The sequence below is a fragment of the Balaenoptera borealis genome (assembly GCF_965194805.1).
Source record: "Balaenoptera borealis genome assembly, chromosome: 13".
Lineage (NCBI taxonomy): Eukaryota > Metazoa > Chordata > Mammalia > Artiodactyla > Balaenopteridae > Balaenoptera > Balaenoptera borealis.
Window position 1 is genome coordinate 81,324,287 of NC_138870.1, and position 24,214 is coordinate 81,348,500.

Sequence of the window (24,214 nt, forward strand, 5' to 3'; positions counted from 1 at the left end):
ATTTGTAAGTCAGTTGCCTGGGCTTTAGAATGCATTTTATGTCTATTTTTGTTTACTACTGTATCCCCAGAGCCTGAGATAGTGCTAGACACATAGTGGGCATCCAAATATTTGCTGATTGACTGGATGAAGTGACCTAAAAAGTGCACTTCACTAATAATGTAATTGAACTATATTATTATCAATAATAATTAGCATTTATAGAGTACTTAGCCATTTATAAAACACATTTATATGTGCCTTATTTTGTCCTTTCTCACATTGATTCAATTTACAAATGAAGAGTCTAAGACCCCTAAATTAAAGAGAGAGCCATTTAAGCTACTTGAGAGGATTGGGTGTGAGATGAGGAACTTGAATTAAAGTGGTAACAGTGGAGGTGAGAACGAATTAGAGATAGAACCACCAGAAACCTGGTGATGGACCTGATATGGGCCTCCAACTCCTCCACTTATGCTACCACATTGCATCTAGAAATATAAGCTATAGATAAAATATCATCTATTCATACAAAATAGAGACTCAGAGAGAGTAGGAACTCATTTCTTTAGCAGTTAAGTGACTTCCTTATGTTCAGTGGTTAAGAAGAAGGACCCATTCACCTTGAAAGAAATGAGATCTCCCCAAAAAGATTACACCAAAATTGAGGGCTCCTGCCTAGCTAGCAGGAAGACTGATGTGACTAGCTAAGCAGTATCCAGCCCAAGACCCCTGCTATTGGAGTAGTTTGGATATAAAGAATTTTCTTAAGTCATTTACTCATTCTATGGCATAATCCATGTATTCAGAGGTGGATGAGACATTAAGGGGTCCTGAGACAAATCTTCAAATCTGTACACAAATCCTCTCTGTAACATCTCTCATAGAGGCTCACTCAGCCTTTGCTGAAATATTTCATGGGATGAGAAACTCAATGGATCTCACTTTGTCTTTTGGATACATCTGTTTTTTTTAAAAGTCTTTCTTTGGTCAAACTCTTGCTTTCTGAAAGCATCAGAGTCCATTTAATCCCCCTTCAAACATCTGAAGAATGCTAGCAATTCCTGAACATCCATAAATCCTCTCTCATAGGCGAAATATCCCAAGTTAATTGTTCATGATATAATGAGGTTTCTAATTGATCTCACCAGTTCTGCTCAGCTTTCTCTAAATAGGAATATCTTGACCTGAACATAATATTCTAGCTATGCTTTGACTAGAGAACACAACAAAAGGACTATTCTCTTTTGTTTGGAGCATTATTTTTCTATTAATGCAGCCTAAGACTGCATTAGCTTTTTTGGCAGTCATGATGTATTGTTGACTCACATTGAGATTACAGTCAAACGAAACCCTCAGGTCTTTTTCACATGAATGGCTGATAAGTCACACCTCTTTGGTGGTATTACAGCTGATTTTTGAAAAGAGGAATTTATCACTATTAAGTTTAATCTCATAAGTTTTGCTCAAGAATCTTTCACACCGTTCCCTGAGTTGTCTTTCTTAAACAGTTCTGATTATGTTGTCCTTACCCAGAAGAGCTACTGATTGATCTCCACTACCCACAGGATCAAGTCCAAAATACTTTGCACACTAGACCCTGTATAATCTGAACTGAGCCTTCAGGGTTAGCCTCATCTTCCCTCATCCCTCTCTCTTCTCCATTCCCCACCACTCCATACTCTCCAACCATTCTGAGCATTGACCTTCTTCACACATGTGCACTTTTCCATGGAATTTCCTTCTCCACCTTTCAATTATTTTTTTATACTTTAAGAGACAGCAATTTAAAAGTCCCAATCAGACCGTGAACTCCCTGAAGGCAGGAATATACTACAGTGAAGTTCAGATAATAAGAAAGAGACATAACTTACAAGTTTTATATTTTTAAGTTTTTTTGGTTTGATTTTTCAAAGAAAAGAATATTTAAACCTCTTTCTTCAAAGCTAGTTTCTCCTCCCAACTCTAGAAATGCAGGTGAGTGGGGTTTGGCTTACTTGAAATAATATTTCTTAGGGATAGGGAGTAACAACTTTGGCAGTTTATCTGAGTGAACCAGATAGCTGCACAGGTTTGTCCAGAGGCCGTGTCATAAGGTGACTGTCTTCCAGAATCACAAAAAAACCCACCTTTGCACCTAACACAGCATTGTGAAAAGAAGCCCAGCTGGAAGCACTGCAGGAGCAGAAGCATGAGGCCCTCTATTCAATCATTTCCAATGATATCAATGAAAAACTGAACAAAATCCCCCAGTTAACCTTTACATGCACCTTCTGCTGTTTTCCAACAGGTGTTGATAGATTTGTACCTTTCCGTCTAAACTGCAACCCTTTGTACCAGGCCTTTGCAGATTAGAAATAGAGCCTGTGGTTTGGGTTTGCAAAGGGATGGAGGCTACGACATTGTTCTTGTTGAGAAATTGTACTAATTAACTATCTGCCTTAGGATCTGTCATCCTAAATGGCTAACTTAACAGACATTTAGCAAGTCATCTCTCAAACATACTGTTTAGTGTGCCTGCAGACCAGGTACTCTGCCATAAAGATGCTTTAAACAACAAAAGGTAACAAATAGTTATTATAGATAATATTAACAATAATAATGCCTCAGAGTTCATATATTTGATAAACAGCTATTTAGCAGGCAACATGTTAGATGCAAGGGCAGTGTTTCTCGAAGTGTGGTCTGGACTACCTTAAGGAGCTCACAGAACAATGTGATAAACGCCATGACAGAGGTGAGCGTGTGGTAAGGGTGCACAGGTGTAAGGCACATACATAGTGCACCTAACCCAGAAGTTTGGAAAGAGGTGAAGTTTAAGGAAAGTCCTTAAGGATGAATAGGAATTATCTATCCTTTCATCCATCCATCCAAAAATATTTGAGTGACAACTTAGCTAAGTGGATGAGAGGTAGGGCTTGGGGAAAGGAGCAGAAGAGAGGAGCATCTCAGGAAAAGAAAGCATGTGTGCAAGGGTCAGAGGATGAGAAAGAGCATGGCACCTTGGGGTAATACAAATAGTTCAATAGACAGAGCTGGAGGCTGGGGTGTAAGAGGCAGTGATGAGGATGAGGCAGCGGGTATTCAGAAAGGGCCTAGCATGCCCCATTAAACAACGTGGACTACGTTATGAGGAAGCTGGAGAGTCGGTGAAGGGTTTTAAGCAGAGAAGTGACATTTTAGATTTCATAAAGATCCTTCAGAGTGTGGTATAGAGAACAGATTGGGAAGCAAGCAAGACAGAAGAGAGAGAACCTTCAGGAGAACATTGCAATAATACATAGAAATGATTTGCACCACCATTTGTAGCTGTGGGGATGGAGAGAAGCATACGTACTCAAGAGACACTGAAGTAGCAGAATGGGACAGGCCCTGGTGAATGACAGGCTGGGTGAAAGAGAGAAAAGAATCGAGAATGAATCTCAGTTTTCGCCTTGATGGGTCTTTCTGGGTTAGACAGTAATGCTATTTGTTTAGGTTTTTATTTTCTCAGTGAGGTAAGAGACAAACTCTTTGGCTGAGAGCAAGCAATGGGTGTGAGAAGGGGTCTTAGGGAGAGGAGAAGACACTTTGAAAGAGTCATTGCAGGAGTGAAAGGGAGCTGAGGGAAAAAGGATTTCCAGGGAAGTTTGAGGGCCAAATTCAGGCTGGAAAACATAAATTTGTAGAGGTATCTCTCAGCACAATTGTGTTATTATTTTTCCCATTACAGTTCAGCTATTTAGCTGAAGGAGCAAGAAGGCGAACAGTAGAATTGATCTAGAATGGGGATGTGATGGACAGACAAGGGGGCAATGGAGTTGAGAGAACTGACAGAAGATTCCAGAGAGAAAATCATGGGAGCAGGCTAGGTATCATGTCCATTTTTGCAGACAAATAGATATTTGGGGGCCAGAGAAGAGATAAAAGAAGTGGTCTAATGTGACATAACTAAATTATTAAAGAGAAGAAATAAAAATTAGAAAGAAAAATGGCCAAAAGTAACAAACAGGATTGATAGAGCATGTGGGCAGGAAGGTAGTCAGGTTTGGGAGCAGGAGTTGACAATTACCTTTCTGTTGTTGCAAACTATACCTCTTCACTATGTCCCCTGCCCCAGAAAGGATTCCCCAGTGGGCCTATGTTCTTCTGAACTTTGGTAATCATCAGAGAGACAGCTATTGTTACAACAGGGTGAGTGTAGTGTCCTACCCCTTTGGGTGTGTTGGGATGGTGAACATGGGTTGTTGGAGACTGAGGTGCCTAGTTCTTCTGACAGAGAAGTGGTTGATGTGGCCTCCATTTACTTTTGCTTTTTATTTGGAGGTGGGAGTGGAGTCAGAGAACCTTATTCATTGGGACACAGGATATGAGAAAAATGTAGGCATCAATTACAAAAGGAACTGATGGAAAGCCTCAAAGACCTCAGCAAGGTCAGGTTGGCTGAAATAAAAAGAAACACAAATTCTTAATGGAGATTAAACAGTATAAGGGAGTGATTAAATTTTCTCTCTTTGATTTAATTTTAAAACACTGAAACCTGTTTCAGTAGCTGCTGAAAGATAGAGTGTTAGCACAAATGATGTCACGCAGAAAGCATCTGAATGTTTTTCATACTTTTTTTGTTTTGTTTTAGGAACTGTGATTATGAAGTGTAAAGTAACATCGGCAAACATAGCTGATGCCTTGAAAGACTTCTGCTCCTGTCAGTTACAGGAAAGTTAGGAAGACAAGTGAAATATGACATAGAAAGAGGGTTGGTGTTTTGTTTTTGTTTGTTTGTTAACAGGACAAACTATCCAGAAAAAGAGCTTGTTTCTTAGAGATGATAAAGTGAGATGTATACAAAATGCCCAACATAATAGAAACTGGCACATTATACTGGGATCTCTAAATGATGCTTTTCTCTTCTCCTCCTTAATAGAACAACTAAACATTAATACATAAGCATTAATAAAAACATTAATATTTTTTAAGATTGTGAAAATGTAAATACTTCTACATAAATGGGATTAATTGCACAGCACCCTTGCCTTAGGTAGATGTTCTCCATCACATTTTGCAAATTAAATTTCACAGCCCACTAAGCAGAAAAAATGTGTACAATGCTATATTTTAATTTCATTTCCAATACTGTAATAGCTCAGGGGCATTTAAAAAATGCCTTTTTAAAAAAATCATTCCAAAAAATTGCTCCTATAGCTGGAATTTTGGGTCAAAAAAAGATTAAAAGTTGGATGAGTCAAGATAAAATGGAATGTGAGGCCCTTAAAATCTGAAAGCACCTAAAATCAACATTTCTCTTTCAGCATGATATTTTCAAGGGTTATCATTCTCCTTCAATACTGTTCCCTCTCCCTTTTCTATCATCATTCATTATCTGATCAGTGCTTTCCCTTCTCCCTATTTGTTTCGGTTCATCTTTTGAAAACCTAAAGTTGCAGTTCTCATGCCTTGCCTCTGACTTTTCATTTTAGAATTTGTACCCTCTGTTTCGACTGTAGCAAGTCAATGTTATTCGAATTCATGTTGTTGCTTAATTAAACAACCATTGAACCCGCAGATTGGTAAGACTGGTTCTTGTATAAGCCTGGGCAGTTCCAAGCGTTTTTGGTAATGGCAGCGTCAGTGGACTAACTTTGATCCTCTCCTGGGCTCAATTCTTGGACTTTCCTCTTTTCTATCCACACCCACTCCCTTGATGATCTCATCCAGTTTCATGGCTTTAAATATCATCTCTGCACTGATGACTCCCAAGTTTATATATTTAGTCCAGACCTCTCCTCTGAACTTTAAACTCACAGATCCAACTGCCTACTCGGTATTTCCACTTGGATGTCTCACAGGCAACTCATACCTAACGTGTCCACATATAAGCTCCTGGCATTCCTCCCCAAATCTGTTCCCTCTAGAGTCTTCTTCATCTGAGTAATTGGCTATCGCATTCTTCCAGGTGCTCAGGCTAAAAACATACTTACTTCTCTCTTTCTCTCATACCCTGCATCCAACCTGTCAGCAAATGCTGTTGGCTTTTATCCATAAAACTGATCCAGAACTCAACAGCTTTTTACCATTTCCACTGCTACCTTCTGTCCATGCACCATCAGATCTAGCCTGAATTATTGCAATAGCATTCTAGCTGGTCTCCCTGCTTCCCCCTTTGGTCTTTCCTTAACACACAAACCAGAGAAATCCTATTAAAAATAAATTGATCATATTGCCCCTCTGCTCAAGACTCCAGTGGCTTCCAATATCATTCAGAGTAAAACTCAATGACTGTATAATAACTTATTGTCCAAACTGGGATCTCTTGGAGAGTGAAAGGGGATGCTACAAATAATTAACAGGATTTAAGTGATCTAGGTGTAAATTCGGGCCATCCTGGGCACCTACTTATGAGGCCCACATAATCTCCCACACCTCCCCATTATCCCTCTGACCTCTGACCTCACCTGTTATACTACACCTCAACCCCTCTGCTTCAGCACCAGCCTCTTCACTGTCCTATCAGTAGGAGGCAGACTTCCTCAGGGCCTTTGCTCTTCCCCTAGACATGCCCATGACTCATTTCTGCTTCCCTTCAGGTCCTTATTTAAAAGTCACAGTGAGGCTTTCCCTGGGAGCTCTGTCTAAACATTTAAAACCCCCTTCCTACTTCCTAGCCCCCTTCCCTGCTTTTTTTTTCTTTCTTAATTTACACTTATTATTGATACTATCTAACATTCCATATATTTTACTTACTTAACTTGTTTAGCACCTTACATTTAGAATGTAAACTCAGGGGCAGCAGTTTTTGACTTTTTGCTGTGTGTCCCCAACTCCTAAAATAGTTGGCACATAGGAGACACTATATAAATATTTGTAAGAAGAATGAACGAATGATGACTAGTTTGAAAGGATACTTAGGAGTTGTGTAACATCCAACACAATTAGTAAACAGTATTATCATTTTACTGTTATTTTCATATAATTCAATTCAGCACCAGCCTCCTCACTGTCCTGAAGTATTCTCCAAATGTACTCTGGACATTTATGCCTTGTGGGGATCTGTGCTAGGTGCAGAGGTTGGGGGTCTGGGAGCCACAGAGTGAATACAGCGAGAGAGGAGACAAAGTTCCTCAAGAAGTGAACACTGTAGGAATAGAAGAGATGGGGGACATGATATTATAGTTACATGTGAGTGACCAGAGGGCATGGGAGTGCAGACGAGAGAGAGATTACATTCAGTGACTTTTCAGACAATTCTGATTACTGATCAGAAGCAGCAACTTCCATATTCTCTGGCATGATTCATTTTCCTCATCTTCCAGAGCCCCCAGCCTCTAATACTCCCAGTCTGGTTTGTGTTCTCCACTCCTTGGTAGGAAGTTACCTTGTATGCCCAGTTATACCTGACCTTCAGGTGTCTGTTCCTCACTGTCTGGCCTTAATTTTTCAATATGAATCATCAGTTACTAACTCAGCATTTTGCAATCTGATCTCTCAAAGTTTCCAGAAAATTACAACCAAATACTGGCAAAGTTAAACCATCAAATAGAACAAATAGGAAGCAAGCAGATGCTAAACAGATTTTTTTTAATAGCCAGAAAGAAGGTATTTGGTGGGGGGGGTATTCACCCATTGAAATCAATAAATCAAAGTTTATTGATTTAATCTCTGGGTTTGTTCAAATTTTTAATGCAGCTCCTTTGAATAATTTTACTTGATAACCATCCTGTGGGTTTTCCTTAAACTAAAGCCATTTTTTAAAATGTGCTGTTATAAGTCTCTAGCCCCACCCCTACAGGAAGGGAGTAGCCCCAGGGTGTGGATAATTGAAACACTCTAAACAAATATATACAACATTTTAGTTTCAAAAAAGTTCAACAAAATTAGAGCTGAGAATATGCTTCAAAGCATAACATTAATAACTTAGAAGAATTACTTAAAGCGGTTACCAACTAGATAAAAAGTATTTCCCTTCCACCCAACAAACAAATCAATCAAATAAAAAGTATGCTAAATGGTACTGAAGGACTGTAATACTCATTCCCATATAGTTTATTTTAAATGATCTTGGGTAACATTAAGTGCAAAGAATCTTTACTTGTTATTTTTCTATCTAATGTAAAAAAAATTGACTTTATTATGCAAAGTTCACATACCCATATTACAAATTATCAATAAAACTGTAAGTTTTACAGTTTAATAATTACCAGAGCAATTTAGTTTTAGTTTTGTTTTGTTTTTAATTTTGGAGTTATAATAAAACCTAATCATATAAATAATTTTAAGGCAAGCTAATCATCCCAGCTCTGGCACAAGTTAGCTCATTACTTACTTACTCTGACCAAGTTACTCTGACTCACTAAGTCTCAGGTACTTTGTCCGTAAAATGGGGTCAATACTGGTACCCAACTAACAGGGTTCTTGTGAAAATAAGGGATGCAGAGGACTCTACAGAATGCCTGGCAGATGGGAAAGCTTCAGTAGATAAGAGCTGCCACTGTGACTCATGACTGATGCTGCTGAAAAAATAGGCATGAGCACATTTCAATGATTGAAGAAAACAAGTAGCTAACCAAAGAATAGTGTTTAGAAGGCATTTCTACTCATGTATTACTTTGTTTTATCTTTTCAGTTTAAAAATCCTAAATATTGTTTAGGACATTATACATATAAATACCTGTAAAAACCTGATTAATTTATCATTTTCTGCACATTTGTTCCATACTGACTTTATCACAAGGTACTAAAATATAATCCTTTTCAATGGCCTAAAGAGACAAACAGATACTCAGATCTTGCAAAGCATATTATTTTCACAACATACTTGGGGAATTAATCATGCACTACCTCATATTATTTAATCAATCAGTCCATAAATTATCACATTTAATCTCTTACCCACTGGACTGTAAGGATTACGAAGGAAAGGAATGTATATAGTTTTTGTATCTTTCACACTACACAGCTTGGTACAAAGGAATTTCAAACTAGTAGAGTGGAAACAGCACTGGGCTAGAAGTCAGGAAACACGAATTTCAGCTGAGTAATTGTAGACAAGTCACTTAACTCTCTTCAGGCTTCAGATTACTCATCAGTCATGTGCTTTTCCATCAATGACATTCAGGTTCCTTTTCAAATGCTCTCATTTTAAGAAACACTAGCAAGAGGGATTTTTACCAGTGTTTGTCATTTTAATACACAACTTCATTTTTCCATATCAACAGGTTGAAAGAAATGGAACCCTTAAGTATAGATTTTGTTCATTCATGAAAACTTGCCAGGAACTCAGAGTTCTTGTCACTGTCTGTTCCATCAAACACAAATCCTTCAACCTGTTTTAAAAACAGCAAGCCCTCCCCTGCCAGCATTCCCCATTCCCTACCCTGTTTTATTTTCTCCTTACTACTTATCACACTCTGGCATACTGTATATTTTACTTAGTTATTTGTTCTCTATCTCTCCCTTCCCCACCCCCATTCCCAGTACCATGCCAAGCACCACGTCTGCCTGTGCCTTTTTTTAAAAAAAATGGAGGTATATTTGAAAATTAAGAATTGTATATATTTAAGGTATACAATTTGATGATTTGATATACATAAATATTGTGAAATAATCACCACATTCAGGCTAACATTTCCATCACCTCAGATAGTCACCACTTTTCGGTATGTGTGGTGAGAACACTCAAGATCCACCCTCCTAGCAAATTTCAAGTACACAATATTGTTAATTATAGTCATACTGTTGTACATTAGATCTCCAGAACTTGTTCATCTTGCATAACTGAAACCTCCCCTTGAACAACATCTCCCCCCATCTGTGCCTTTTACCAGGATTTTGGGAGCACTTAATACCTCCACCCCAGCATTTCCCAAGTTGTGCTCTGAGGATCTCTAGAGTTCTGAAAGATAGTAATCGGAGTTCTGCAAAAAGAGGGTTGCATGGGCAAATAAGTTTGGGAATGTCCCACCCTATTGGAGACAGAGGACACATAATGAGAATATTTATAAATGTCTTATAAATGTCTTATAAAATACTTATAAATGTCTAATTTTGTTAAACCCAGTCAGTGTTTCCCAATCTGGTTTGGCCATGGAAACTTTTATTCCCAGAACACCACTGACATCTCAGAGGACATTCCTGCTCAGGAGAAAGCCATCTGGCAAATTCTTTCTTACCTTCATGTCACATACAAATGAATAGCAAATGTGAGAGAGTGAGCGAGGAGAAAGGCAGATAGCTCTTTGCTAGCAATTCTTAGAGGGAATGGAGAGAGAACATGGTTTTATGAAACAAATACTATACTTAAAGTCAGAAGACTTTGATTTAGTCCTAGCGCTGTCACATAACTAACTAACTGTATGTCATTGGGCAAATCGCCCTACCTCTGAGCCTCAATCTCCTCTCCTGTAAAGGAGACACATTTTAGGATAACCATATCCTATTCTTTGAAACTGCTGACCAGTTTAGAAAGTTTCTGTGTAGTAGATTTGACTTGGATTTAAAAAGTATTTAAATTTAAAAATTATTCTTGGATTTAAAAAGTATTCTTCTGGGTGGATTTTTCAGGCCTATATTTTTTTTTTTTTTTTTTTTTAATTTATTTATTTATTTATTTATGGCTGTGTTGGGTCTTCGTTTCTGTGTGAGGGCTTTCTCTGGTTGTGGCAAGCGGGGGCCACTCTTCATGGCGGTGCGCGGGCCTCTCACTATCGCGGCCTCCCTTGTTGCGGAGCACAGGCTCCAGACGCGCAGGCTCAGTAATTGTGGCTCACGGGCCTAGCTGCTCCGCGGCATGTGGGATCTTCCCAGACCAGGGCTCGAACCCGTGTCCCCTGCATTGGCAGGCAGATTCTCAACCACTGCGCCACCAGGGAAGCCCCGGGAAGCCCCCAGGCCTATATTTTTAAAGTCCTCTTTCAGATGACTGGTGCCTTCCACTCTGAAGATGGGCGTATCTGATTTCTTAGACATGAAACTACAGGACTCTCTAGGGCCCTAAAAGCCCAAAGAAATATTTTAGAATGAACAATGGAAACAAATTAAGTCTGGGATATATTTATATTAGTCTGAGTAGTAGGATAATACCTAGAGAAAGCCTGAGAAGTCTTATATAGAATGGAGGAAGGGCTTCCCTGGTGGTGCAGTGGTTAAGAATCCGCCTGCCAATGCAGGGGACATGGGTTCGAGCCCTGGCCCGGGCAGATCCCACATGCCGCGGAGCAACTAAGCCCGTGTGCCACAACTACTGAAGCCTGCGCGCCGTGCTCCGCAATAAGAGAAGCCACTGCAATGAGAAGCCCGCGCACCGCAACGAAGACCCAACGCGGCCAAAAATAAATATAAATAAAATAAATTAAAAAAAAAAAAGAATGGAGGAAGATACAGGTCTATAGTAGTATAAATAAGGAGTAAATGAAATTTGAGACTACTTATTTGATGCTAGATTAATTGGCTTATTTTTCTGATCACTCAATTTTCAAAGAGAGTGATTGAGGATACAGGGTTGTACTGAAAAATTAATTTGTAGCTCAGCACTAATTTATATTCCAAAGCAACATACGAGAGGTAGATAATAATCATTCCCTAGGGGGCTTCCTCTGGTCCTTACCTTTGAGGAAGACTCTCTTCTACTCTCTAACTCAGGAGGGAAAGATTCGTTCCCAAACCTGTCTCTGAAGGGAAGAAATTCTATGATGGTTTAATGTACACTTGCAAATAATGCTCTAGAGAGAACTAGGTAGCACTTGATGTTTTTCTTGCCATTGAAATATGTTTGCTGAAATAACAGCTACAGTAAACAAAAATTTTTTAACTGGATATAAAAGATGACTGCACATTGAAAGATCTATCTAATGTAAATTTTAGTCTCTGCTTGAAATTTGATGTAAGCATTGATGACAATAAGTAGTTTGGCTTTAAAGAAGACAAGATTTTGCTCTGCTATAGGTTAAATAAATGTTACTTTAGTCATCTCTAAGTAATTGCTGGGCCATTGTAATACATTCAATATGATATTTGCTAAGCAAGCATGCCTGCCATCTGGTTACTGAAACTCTATTTTTGCTACTTCATAGGTACACATGGCACAGTAGCACTGAGATGTAGGGAACTGATAGGAGCCTGTGGATCAATTCCAAAGCAATTTGAGAGTTCAAGCCATTCATTTGTTTGCAACACAAAGTGTTCTCCACAGAAGAAAACAATGAGTCTAACTTATCTGTCTCTTTCCTGTCCTGGTATCTTTAAAAATGTCCATCATGACAGGGTGCATGCAGCTTTACAATATTAAGCCAACTTTAGAGAAGAATGGAAAGAAGACTAAGAATGGAAAATAGTCTGTGTGCTGCTTGTACCACATCCTGCTTGGCTCTGGTGCCAGCAGCTCTGTTCCTGGTCTGAGGAGTGTACACAGAAGAAGAAGTAGCTGGGTAACAACGGCAAAAGTCCATATGGGTCTATGGTAGGAGGGAGAAGAAGTTTCCACACCAGTCCTTCCATCAAGTCCCCGGCAAGCACCCCTGTCCCCCAAACCAAAGACAGAATTAGCAGCACTGAGTACGATGCCTGACACACATAGTAGGGGCTCAGTGAATGTTTACTAAATATAATCATCTGGGAAGTCTGTGAATAGTAATATAAATGACTGCTAGAAGAATGATTATCTTAGTCTCTGTAGCCATTGTAATACATGCATTGGATATATGCTTAACACCTGGTCCAGGCTTTCTCAACTTTGACACTATTGACATTTTGAGCTAATAATTCTTTGTTGGGAACAGTAGTGGGAGGGATGCTATCTTGCCCACTGTAGGAGGCTTAGTGGCATCTCTGGCCTCCATCCACTAGATGCCAACAGTGTCCCTCACCCCAGCAAAAATGTCCCCCTCGTGATGGGGGGGTAACAAAATCACTCCTTGTTGAGGACCACTTATCTACTCTGTGTGTTTGTGTCATGTACTAGAATTAGAAATACTATACTCTCTCTTCTCTTTTTTTCTGCATTGATATTTCTTGACCTACACGTTGGAGGTATTTTATTCTTTTAATCTGCTTTCTCTCAATTGCCTCTAAATTCCATGTTTTCACATATCTCAGTGGGGGAGGGCTTTCTAGGTACATCTGTGCAAGTTAAAAAAGACATGTTTCCCCCTTAGGAGAGGGGAAATATGAAACAAAGAGTAAACATTCCATACAGAAATTGGACTAGTAGCTAAGGAGGCTGTTTTGCAGAATGATATTGAGATGGTCTTGCGCCCAGGATAGACCCAAGACCCTAAGCTGCAACTGATGTGTATGTGTGTCCAAAAAGAATTTCTGCATCTTAAAAGAAACTACCTTCATTTGTTTGCTATGCACTCTTGCAATCTTAACAGTAAAACTCCTCTGTTATATAAAAGTATCCTTCTGACAAACATATTTTTTTCTCCCTTGGCTTTGTTTTTATTTACTTCCTATTTACGGTAAAAGTTTCAGGAAGATACCAGCATGGGCTCCAGGAATAGGCTGTCTCAGTAACTCTTGCCTCTTCAGAAGCACAGTAAGCAGTCCTGCTAACTGAAGAAATCAGTAGCCTTTTAAACCTCTAAGGTAAAATGATAATGTTGCATATTTACTCTTTCTTAAAATGAAAAAAATTAAAATCTTAGAAATCTGACTTAAACCTAGCCAGTGGGCAACCTGCTTGAAAATGACTACACATCCATGTCTAAGGGTGAGAAATAATTTATGACAAATAAAGCTCATGAAAAATTCTAATTTCATTCATGTTGCTACAAGTATACCTTCATGCTTTAAAAAAAATGTGGGCTGGTAACATTTTTCTACCTTACTTACAGTGTAGAGTTAAACATGTGCCCTTACCTCTCCTCCAGTGCACGGGAAAGGATTGGAGTATCTAGAAGTGCAAATAGCTCCCTTCTTGACAATATCATCTTCCAGGCCAAATGTAGCCGAGCAGTTAGTTGCAAAGTACTTGTAAGGCTTCCATGTCTTCCCAAAGTCCTGGGACCGGTCCAGCACCATGGCTGCCGGCCTGGGGGACTTGAACACCATAATCAGATGAGTGAAGTAGAATTCAGCTTCCAGGTCTAACTGGATCTTTTCTCTGTGCACATCCTCAGCAGACTGCCACCACGTGCGAGGAAACCTGAAGGATGAGTCTGCCATGGCAGCTGGCAGGTGAGCCAGGTGAGGCTGGGCAGCATTGCATTTATCACATTTGGGCTGCTGACAAGTCAGATCAGTGTTCTCGCTATAGAAGCAGTACAGTTCAGTGGTGTTCTGACCACAGGTGGTGTCTGCCCAGAGTTTTCTTCCTAAAGCCAAATTTCCCATGCGAGGGTTACAGGCTTTTTCACAGCGGGAACTCACTCCAGCCACTCCACTCAGTCCTAGAGATGGGACAGCATATGTTATTCAAGACAAACCCATCTGGAAACCTCTTTTGGCCACCTAGTCATCTTCAACAGTCGAGTTATCCCCATATTGCCCCAAGGCTTTCAGTAAAGAGGAAATGCTACCAAACTTGAGCATGAATACTGTTCTGCATTTATACTATTTGCATATGCAAGTGTGTGAATGTGCATGTGTGTGTGTGAGTGTGTGCCTGCGTGCCCGTTTCATGTAAAATTCACATAGAAGAAAATAAAATCACTTTGGGTAATGGGCGAGAGGAAGGAAAGTGGAAACATTGGGTAAAGATAATGGGCCTAAAGATAATGGGACTGCTTTCTAACAGTCTCTATTTTTGAAATACACTCATTTGCTTTTGAAGTCATGACATAATACCAAAAACCAACAATGTTTTTAAGATCACTCAATTTAGTCTTTCAAATATAATTTGAGTCTTTAGCATTATCTAACATGTTTATGAGAATGCATTAAGGAGGAAATGTAGAATTCTACTATATTTTTAAGACGAAAACATGAAAGGACCAATTCCCTAAGAAAATCAATATGAGATATTGGTATACAATGGGATCTCATTTAGGGAGACAAAGCTAGAGACCATTGGAGCCAAGATGTGCAATATCTATTTTTAATATTAAGTAAATGTAACTAAGAAAAAACCCTCTGAACTGCCAAATGACAGAAAAGCTTATTTGACATGCTCTCTGCCTCTTGAGTGCTTCTACCTATGACAGGTTCTATAGTAGTTACCTGTTTGCTTAACAGGAGAATGTTTACAGTCTGGCAGCCACTAACAGGACCTTTAAACATAATCTGTGAACTAAAACACCCTCCTAAAGAAACATGCGCTTCCACCCAAACAAAGGTCCAACGGACTTTAATGTTTCAAAATTACTTAAAATGATAAACATTATACACCTACTAACATCCTGACTACATAATATAATCCTTAATTTGGGCTTGTCATTTTAATTATGAATACCTGAAGCAAAATTATCTATTTTAAAAGTTAAAACAGAGAGGGAAAAAAAGGAAAAAGAAGTCAAACCCCAAATTCCGGCTAATTGCACGTTTCTGCTTCTTAAGAGGGAGCATCTCTGAATTGTTATCACTATACTGTTGGAGAAGCCAAATGACAGCTTAGACTAAAAGAGAGACATTTCACACACTCACTGACTATCACGAGCCTCACGAGCCTTACGGTTCTTTGCAACCATAAGAAAGGGCTTCCTTAGGCATATTTTTTAAATGTCAAATTCAAGTGTGTGTTATGCCTGGACTCTGTTTGCCACTTTTCTGATTAGCTGGGGCAACAGTTGCTTGTGGCCAGGATCACCCAAACACACAGTGTGCTATGACTCACCTGTAAAGCATTTCAGGGAAAATCATATACTGCCCGTACAAGTATTTTTGACTTGAAACACTTGCCTTGTGATATTTATTTACAACCTCTTGATTGCTTGCATGTTTTTGCCATAACACGGTTTGAAAAGGGAAAGGTTTATTAAAGTTCACTTTGTGGTTGGGGGAGCATGCACAAGTGCATGCAGGGGTGCATAAGTAGCAAGAATTAAAGTAAAAGCTTAGACCTTTAACGGCTCCTCGGGAAAAGTACTGAATAATTTTAGATGCCCCTCCCCACAAACTAGGAAGAAATCCAGAAAAGACGAGCCAGATGAGTAATCGGTGGACACAATACTTAGAGATCCCTAAAGAAGTGACCATCCAAGTGTAGCAAGGATGCTCCTAGGAGTCCGACGCGTTCGGGATGCAGACTCTAAAGCCTGGCTTTTACTTCATGCTAGCGTCTCTGGGGGCTGAGTGGATGAAACCGAAGGGAAGGGAGAAGTGTGCCAATGCTCTCTCTCCACCAGTCCGTCCCTCCAGCCCACACTCCCCTTTCTGGAGCAAGCGAGATGCGTTTGAGAGACCAAGTGGCCAAAGAGTCCCTCACTTTCTTTCCCCCTTACACCCTGAACCGCACTTACGCCTAACTGGAAACCAGGTGACCTGCAAGAGGAGGGAGAGGAGCAAAAGGGGTTCCCGAATTTAGAAACGGCAAGCTAGGAACGGGTGGCCAAGGGCAGCCCAAGGCAGCCGGGATGGGAGTGGGAGGGAGAGCGCATCTGACGACGCCTCTACCGGTCGTCCAGTTACCGAGACAGGAAGCAGACCCGCCTCCGACCTCCCGCGGAGCCTCGGCCAGGGTACCAATTCCCCAAGGGCGGCAAGCCGGCTCCTTGCAACCCGGGGCGATCACTACCTATCGTCCCAGCCCGGGGTCTCACTGAGTTCTAGCCACTGCCCAGGGAGAGGCCACTCACCCCGCCCCAGGTGTCCCTACCTGGCTCCCTAGTACGCAGCATGAGGTCGGGGACGACGGCGATCGCTCTCAACAAGAGGGCGGCCCCGGCCCACGCGCGCCCAGGGTCGCTGGGCCACCCCTCCCCATCATTCCTCAGGCCATGAAGTGCCGGGGGATGGCGAGCTTGGTCCTTTGTTCCCTCACAAAATGGAAAGGCAGTTTTTTACAAGTCCAAACCGAGAAAAAAACCAAGGTCGCGCTATCTCCGGCAGGGCGCACCCAGGATATCGGGTTATCCAAAGGCATGTGTATCGCAGTTGCAAAAAAAAAAAAAAAAAAAATCAGTATTTTAAACTGCTGAGACCCGGGGAAAGGAGGCGGAACATGGCCACTCATTTCATCCTTGGGAGCTGAGCTCGGCGCTCTCAGCCTGCACTCGCCTGCACCCCCGAGTCCCGAGGTGGGGAACACAAGGGGCGAAGGAAGGGGGTTGGGGGCCCGGCAGCGTCACCACCCACCTGCGGCCACCGCGGAGCAGCCCCAGAGCAGCAGCAGCCGCGCGCAGCTCCCCATGGCCGGGAGGAGCCGGGAGGACCCGGGCCGGGCGGGTGCGGGAGGGAGTCGAGCCCTCGCGGCTGCGGGATGAAGCGCCAGCAGTCCTCGGGAGGAACCGTGGCTCTTTATTTCTTCCTCCTCCTGGGGCGCCAGGCTCGGTCAGTGGGCGCCGGCGGCGGGGAGCTGCGGGCTGGGGCCGCGCCGGGTGGTGGCGTGACCCTCGCGCACCGGCCTGGAGGGGCGCGGGCACCTCGGGGGCGGCGGGAGCCCCGGCACCATAGCCCGCCTGGCCGCGCTGCCCCGCGGAGCGGTCCTGCGGGCTCCTCCGCCGCTAGCCCGGGGCTCAGCGCCCGCAGCAACCGCTGAACTTTGCGAGACCTTTCACTTCCCGGCCGCCTCCGCCGCCGCCGCCGCCACCGCCTCCTGGGCGTCCTCCTCCGCTTTTACCACGTCCTCTTGCTGCTGCGTCTCGGTCCCGTCCTTCTCCATGGGCAGTTCCATGGGATGCATTTTTATTGCACCGACACCGCGGCGCTCCGGTGCCAGCCCTCCTCCCCTCGCACCTCCACCCCTTCCTCCCGCCCGCCCCCCGCGCTCGCTTGACAGCCTGGGCGCAGTAGCCCGCGCGGTCGTGTCGCCGCCGCCGCCGCCCGGGGAGGGATCCTCTCGCCCGACCAGCCGCCCCCGCTGCCTCGCTGCCAGCTGCACCCGCCCGCCTCAGCCCCCGCGCGCGTCCGTCACCTCGCACCCCAGCTTCCCTCGTGCCCCTCCCGTCTCTTGCCCTGCATCTCCCTGGGTGACCCCCCCGGTGCCCTCCAGCACCCACAGGCCTCCTCTGGAAGCAGTCTCCCACCTTCTCCCGGAACATTCCAGAGAGCAGTTGACTCCCTCTTGATCAGGTCAGGGCATGCCAAGGGGCTTAAAAAACCGCGAAACAGGCTAGCTCTTACTTCCCACATCCCCCAACAAAAACAAGCCCTCCTCTTCTCCCGCCACCCCTTCTCCCAGAGTCTAACGACCCAGGGATGGAACCCCTCATCCAGTCCGGGGTCAAGGGCAAGGGAGAGCTCATTAAGTGCTAAGTGGCATTCGCCGCTTCTCTGCTGACTTTCCGGGGGTGGGGGAGGGCATCTTGGCTAAACAATCAATGCTTACTTTATCCGAGGTGTATCCGTTTTGATGTAAAACGTGTTCCCGAATTCAAACTCAAGGTGCTAAAAGAAAAGGGTCACAGGATTAGCTAGTGCCCAGTTTAAGAACATCCTTGTCTAGGGGCAGGGGCACGACAAAGACAACCTCTTTGGTCCTTCCAAGCACTCTCACTCCAGTTGTGCTGCGAAACAATAATGTTGTGTAATAATGTATGGGGAACAATTTAGTAGCGACGACAAGCAGCTAATTGTGGATAGGATTGCTCAGGGCTGCTGCTTATGGAAGACGATTACACAGCCCTTGAGTCTGGGACTTTTGCGAGTTCTATGAAGATATAATTCTACGTATACATCCAGGGAAATTGGTTGAAGTTAAGTAGAAAGCAGTTTTTTATTGCAGTGTTCATTTTGTGCCTTTAAATATTTTCCAGAAAATTATCTACTTTATAGATACCATTCAGTTGTGTGTATTACTGATGATGACAATTCAGGGCTTTGGGGCATATGTAGATATTATTTATGACTCAGCTGGGGACATGTAAGACGTTTATATCTCCCAGGAGGGACTGGGGCAAGGTCAGCGTCATCCATTGGGGAGACATTAAAATTATTCTGGCCAACACTGGGAAGTGGCAAAAGGTGTGGAACAGCCATTTATGTAACACTTTAGAAAATAAACCCTCTGAATTTTTCAAATATTGGCAATGTTAGGGCTTTCTTCATATCTTATAGACATGCTCCCAATGAAGTCAGTGAAACACGTCTCCAAATTATTCTTCTTACCAAATAAATGATAGGAAATTATAACAACCAAAGGCTCTTAGCACCAGTATTAACCTAATTAACAAAGCAAATCTTAAAAAAAAGAAAGAAAATGCACTTTTATTACTAACTTCTGATTCTACTATATTGAGGCAGAACTCCATTTCTCATTACAAGTGTTAGGGGCATAATATCTGCACCAATCCTGCCTGATAATATACTTCCTTGATTGCTCTGTAACTGGTTCCTGTTTCCTTTAACAAGAGAGTAAGTGCCTTAATGGTCAAGCAGTCTTTATACTTAGTCTATATAAAACATTATTATGTTTTTCTTTTATTCTTAACTGAGAACACCTGCTAGATATATAATAAATTTTCATTAAATGTTTTTGACTGAGTAATGTTAAAACTATTACTATATACTAAGAGCAGGGATTAAGAAGAAAACCAGTGAAATCAGAATGATTCTCCATATTCTAAAGAAATCTGTACGTTTATACCAAGATGAAGCAGCTCAGGAGAGAAAAGTAATTAGCATTCTAATAAATTTCATTTGGTTGTATAGTCTAATTTAGTTATAAATTCTACTTTCATTAAAAAAAATTTTTTTTTCTTTTTTCTTTTTTTCTATTTTCATTTTGAAGAAACTATACAGGAAATGTTTACCTACCTAAGGAAAATCTTGTTCAGTGATAAGCATATATTGCCTATGATTAAGTGTTTTTGAAAATTTTAGTAATTAGTTTAGAATTTTTTTTAAAAATTATGAATTAGTAGGAAGCTTAGCATGGAATTTGATAACCAGTTTTCAGAAGCCACATAATTGACAAATCTAGACTACTCCTGAGAACTTGAAAGAAAGATAAAAGGGCCTTTAAGAACTAAAATAGGTGGCAAAAAGTCCATGCACCAAATACATTATTCACAGGAGAGCTCTTTAGGTCTTCACTTAAATTATTCATGCAATGTTAATAAGTTTGGTTATGCTGTTATCCTAGACCATAGCATATTAGAAGTAACAAAGTAGAATGAAGCAGAATCCTGTTAAAACAAGGAATGAGTTGCAAAGTGGTAAGAAAAAAGTAGCCATAAGGACCAAAAACCCCACAGCCATCTGAAGAATTTTAGTTTAGACGCAAAGCACCAAAAGGCTGCAAAGGTATCACTCTAGTATAACTTAGTACAGTAAATGAGGTTTCTAATGGATCATGGGATTATTTAGCATCAAAAGGAACCTTAGGGGTCTTTGAGGCCAACTTCTTACCCCATCATGAATCCTCTCCACAAAATCTCTGTCCAATGGTCATCCAGTTTCTGTTCTAGAAACCTCAGTAAACAAAAGCCTCAGAAGCAGCCCTTTTCATTTTTGGTACTATTTTGTTTAACTGTGACATCTTTCTTCTTAAAATTCTACCTATGTTTACAGTTTAGTTGTCTGCAACAATACAGAATAGGTCCAATCTCTTTTCTAATAGGTATTTGAAGATTTGAAGTCAAGTTTTATTGCTCCTCCTAACTATTCTCTTCTTCAAGTGTTTAATTGCCCATGTAGCATGATTTCCAAACCTTTAACCATCTTATTCACCCCTTTTCAGATATACTACAGTTTGTCAATGTTGCTTTTATACTGTGCACCTAGAACTCAACTCCAGGTTTGTCTGAATCGGTGTAGAATAAAACTGAACTAGTAGTTCCTTTAACTTAGGTCTAGGGCTTATATTTCATTAGCCTAAAAATGTATTAGAAGCTTTATGATGTCAGCTGATATTATGCTTGAAGCAAACTAAAATCCCCTTTTTATATATTGATGTCTTAAAGAGTCATTAATAAAACATAAAACATGTTTTGTTTAACAGAAGGAAAGAGTTCCACTAAAATACATTGCAGATAGCAAGCATTCAATAAATATTAAGGAAAAAAAGCAACAAATTCAAAATGCTGAATTTGAAAAATGGTTAAATTTTTAAAAGGAAACTGTTACTCCTGAATGGGATAAGTATCTATTTTCTGAAAAAATCATCACTTCTATGGAAAATTTGATTCAATAACACAGTATACATTGGTATTACTATACATTTCCAAGGAAAGGAGGGACTTTGAAATAGTGATATTTTTAGTATACTTATTATCTTTCCTCCATGGAACTATAAACATTATCTCATTTATCCTGGAAGCATCAATGTGTGGGAAGGAACAGGTATAATTTTGCACATTTTCAGAGAGAGAAAATGATGTGAAAGATATAAATGCCAAATTAAGATCATCCAATAAATATACACCAGAGATAGGACATGGGTTTCCAGATTTGTTTGTTTGTTTGTTTTAATCATTGCTTATCCATCAGTTTTCCATGAGTACAATCTTCTCTTTTTGAACTAGAAGACTTTTAGGAGAAAATGAAATGGAGAATTGTTTCCATCGAAATAATCCTATATTTTGTTTTCTACCTGGTCTATGCCCTTCAAATGCCCTTTAAAAACACCGTCCTGGGAATTTCCTTAAGCTTTAATCTAAGCCTCCTGCCACTGGCACTGTGTTTCTTATTTCATCTGCTTCCTGGCTACAGCTGCTCATTCCTAGGAAGGGAGTAAGAGCCTTTGAAAATACATGTGCTCTTCCAGGAAGGTAAGCAGTACTTTCCTTAAAAAAAAAAAAAATGCACACATGCTCTCTCATGTTCAAATTAATTATATGGAGTCTAGAAAGCTCAAACAAACAAGAACAGTTCTGTTGTTGTTACAGAGATAGCTACTCTGGACAACACTGTATTGACACAAATTTTAAACATTTTCTCTTCAAAATAGCTCTTAGCTAAAACTTTCTATACATATTGCTATTTCTGACATTAATGAAAAGATGCTCAGAGAGAAATAACTACTTTTTTAAACGTAGGGAAATAGATAAAGAAACAGTCTACCAAAGGCCTCATGAGGATGAAAGAACAGTAAGCAATATGGGTAATTTCTCTTATTTATATCTTTTATATAGCAATATAGTAATTAGGAGCATGGACTATGGGGTCTGACTCCCCATATTTTAAGCCTGGCTCTGCCACCTGCTAGCTGTGTGAGTGTGGGCAAGTTATTTAACCTCTTGGTGCAACCATTTCCTTATTTGCTGTATGGAAATAATAACAGAATCTAATTAATTATGAATATTAAATGAGTTTATATTTATGAAATGGTAGAAAAGAGCAAGACACATTGGAAGCACTTTAAGTTTTGTTAAATACGTAATACAGTAAAGTACACATCCATCAAGTACATACAATCTCTTTTGACCTGCCCTAGAATTCCATCTTCAAGTTATATATGGATATTTAATAGGCAGAAATGAAATCGTTGCCCTGGCTTAATTTTAAATGCTGTTTTAGCTGTATAAAAGGCACTGCACAGGAGATGAAAGTATGAAGCAACAAATCTTTTTTAACTAGAGGGAAAGAGGGATTGGCACTGATGGAGCAGCTGCAATTTACCAGGCACAATGTTGAATACTTCATAATTCTCACAGCAACTTTATATGGTTAGGTTGTCAACCACTTGATGAGAAAACTGAAGCTCATAGAAGTTAAATATCTGAGCCAAGGTCAAACAGCTAAGTAAACCGACAATGCAGGATTTGAACCCCCAGTGTGTCTGACTTTAAGCACAGTATTCTTTCCGTTTCCTCTTTCAAGAGAGGTGGCATAGCAAGGCAGTTAAAGAAAGGGTGTGAGGGCTTCCCTGGTGGCACGGTGGTTGAGAATCTGCCTGCTAATGCAGGGGACACGGGTTCGAGCCCTGGTCTGGGAGGATCCCACATGCTGCAGAGCAACTAGGCCCATGAGCCACAGCTACTGAGCCTGCGCGTCTGGAGCCTGTGCTCCGCAACAAGAGAGGCCGCGATAGTGAGAGGCCCACGCACTGCGATGAAGAGTGGCCCCCGCTTGCCGCAACTAGAGAAAGCCCTAGCACAGAAACGAAGGCCCAACATAGCAATCAATCAATCAATCAATAAATAAATCTTTAAAAAAAAAAAAAAAAAAAAAAAAAAAAGAAAGGGTGTGAGACTAGATTGCCAATTTCCTCATTGGTAAAAACACTCATAGAATATTTTCTACCTTAACAATTACAGTTGAACCCATTGAGCCATGGATTTAACTACCACCTACCTTGTTTACTCTCTAACGTCACTCGTGGGCCTCAGGGCTGTCAATGGACAGCTCCACTTAGACATCTCAAATTCAAACTCACTATCTTTCTCCCCTAGCAGGTTACTCCTCCTGTGTTTCCTATCTTAGTAGAAGATCACAACTATCCATCTACTGGATCAACACAAATGAGTAGTATTTTCCAAGCTTCTGCAGAATACTCATGCTCGGTGAGATATACTAAGTGTTCTGAGGACAAACAGTTCTATTGTCAAATGATATCAATATTAGGTTAAACAAAATTAAATAGGACTTCTCAGCATCTTTCATATGCTAAGTTCATTGCAAATCTTTAAGAAATGGACATAACATTATATTACATAGGATTGCATTCAGTTGCGTGGACTCAACTCACTAGCTTAACCAAATTGAGATTGATTTTCTTCCCATGACAGGAAGTCAGGAGGTAGACAGTCCAGAACAAGTGCAGCTGCTCAAGGAAGTCATCAGGACTTGCGTGGTTTTCTTCCTCATGGTCGCAAGATGGCTGTTCCACCTCCAGGACTTGTATCCCCCTTCTAGGCAAGAGAAATGGAAAAGAGAAAAGGAAAAAAGATGTATGCCATCTGAGTCTTAAAAAGCTTCCCCAGCAGCCCCACCCACCTGCTTATATCTAATTTCCTGAACTGGGTTATGTGGCCTTTCCAGACCCTGAGGAAGTCTGAAGAGGTGAATATTTTAACTGGGCACATTGCCACCCTTAAAAAATCAGACTTCTTCTATTCAAAGGAAGAGGAGATTGAATGTCAAGTAGACATATTGTGTATGTCATCAAATGTTAGTAATTTCACTAGTGTATCTGGCCCAAGCACCTATTCACATATTTCATGGCTCCACATCGTTGACAGATGGAATTCATGCTGCTTGGCACCCAAACCTGCTATGATGTACCAGT

At 41.0% G+C, this 24,214-nt stretch overlaps 1 protein-coding gene across 2 annotated transcripts in view; it reads right to left on the reverse strand.

Moving 5' to 3' along the window:
• Positions 1–17,795, reverse strand: part of NTN4 (netrin 4) — a 111,018-nt gene extending 93,223 nt beyond the window's left edge. For both annotated transcript variants that reach the window (XM_082349538.1, XM_082349537.1), the window contains exons 1-2: positions 17,182–17,795; positions 13,810–14,339 (exon numbers count right to left, since the gene is read on the reverse strand). In XM_082349538.1, the coding sequence (XP_082205664.1) occupies positions 13,810–14,339; positions 17,182–17,236 (585 nt within the window). In that variant the 5' untranslated portion in view covers positions 17,237–17,795. The remainder of the gene's footprint in view (positions 1–13,809; positions 14,340–17,181) is intronic.
• Between the last annotated feature and the right edge of the window lie 6,419 nt (positions 17,796–24,214).